This window comes from Sinocyclocheilus grahami, unplaced genomic scaffold (assembly GCF_001515645.1).
Source record: "Sinocyclocheilus grahami isolate Dianchi unplaced genomic scaffold, SAMN03320097.WGS_v1.1 scaffold6081.1, whole genome shotgun sequence".
Classification (NCBI taxonomy): Eukaryota; Metazoa; Chordata; class Actinopteri; order Cypriniformes; family Cyprinidae; genus Sinocyclocheilus; species Sinocyclocheilus grahami.
The window spans coordinates 10,439-11,588 of NW_015510603.1; the positions used below are offsets into that span (position 1 = coordinate 10,439).

Genomic DNA, 1,150 nt, shown 5'->3' on the forward strand with positions numbered 1-1,150 from the left:
GGAAAACTTGAAATCGCATCATATGACCCCTTTAAAATATATTCATATAGAAAGCTGTTATTTAAAATTGTAATAATATTTCACAATATTACTGTATTTATCATTCAATAAATGCAGCCTTGGTGAGCATGTAAACTTCTTTCAGGAACATTTATGAACGGCAGTGTATCTGCAAAGTTTTAAGGGCTTTTCTTTCAACATGAATGCTCTGTGTGTCAGATATGTATGACCAGGTGCTAAAGTTTGGCTCTTACATCGTGGATGCCCTGCTTGAGTTCAACCAGCCTGTACTGGTTTACATCCCTCCCCACGCTGAGCTGAGAGGAGGATCATGGGTTGTGATCGACCCCACTATAAACCTTCAGCACATGGAGCTCTATGCAGATCGAGAAAGCAGGTGAGCATGTCGATACAGCTTCCCTGCACTACTCTTCTAAATCTTTGATCTTATTTGATCGTTCACCTCAATTCCTCTTCAGAGGGGGTGTTCTAGAGGCCGAGGGCACAGTAGAGATCAAGTTCAGAAAGAAAGACCTGCTAAAGGCCATGCAAAGGATTGATGCTGTGTATTCCCGTCTGGCTGAGCAGCTAGGTATAGCAATTAATCTCACTTGAACACAAATTTCCTCACTGGCCCAGGGAATGTTTACCTGCTGTGACACACGGTTTGCTGTTGTACTCCACATAGGCAACCCGGAGTTACCAAGCCAGGAGCGTAAAGACTTGGAGGCCAAACTGAAGTCTAGAGAGGAGTTCCTTCTTCCCATCTACCACCAGGTGGCGGTGCAGTTTGTGGACCTTCATGACACTCCAGGAAGGATGCAGGAAAAGAGTGTCATCACGGTATAAACAAACGAAATATTAGGCACATATGAAGAGATTTTTTTCCCATAGCCGTGGATCACATGCAAGAAATCTACCAGTTTTAAAGAGCGGCCTTTCTGCTTTTTCACCTAATCAAATGTTTTCAGGACATCCTGGACTGGAAGAACGCTAGGTCATTCTTTTACTGGCGTCTGAGGCGACTGCTGTTGGAGGAGGTGGTGAAGGGGGAGATCATGCAGGCCAACCAAGATCTGAGCAACGGCCACATACAGTCCATGTTACGCCGCTGGTTTGTGGAGACAGAAGGGGCTGTAAAAGTAAGCAA

At 44.8% G+C, this 1,150-nt stretch overlaps 1 protein-coding gene across 1 annotated transcript in view; it reads left to right on the forward strand.

Annotated features, from left to right (window-relative positions):
- Positions 1-221: 221 nt before the first annotated feature.
- Positions 222-1,150, forward strand: part of LOC107577450 (acetyl-CoA carboxylase-like) — a 2,589-nt gene continuing 1,660 nt past the window's right edge. The window contains exons 1-4 of the mRNA XM_016263524.1: positions 222-397; positions 480-592; positions 689-843; positions 972-1,142. Coding sequence (XP_016119010.1) covers positions 222-397; positions 480-592; positions 689-843; positions 972-1,142 — 615 coding nt within the window. The remainder of the gene's footprint in view (positions 398-479; positions 593-688; positions 844-971; positions 1,143-1,150) is intronic.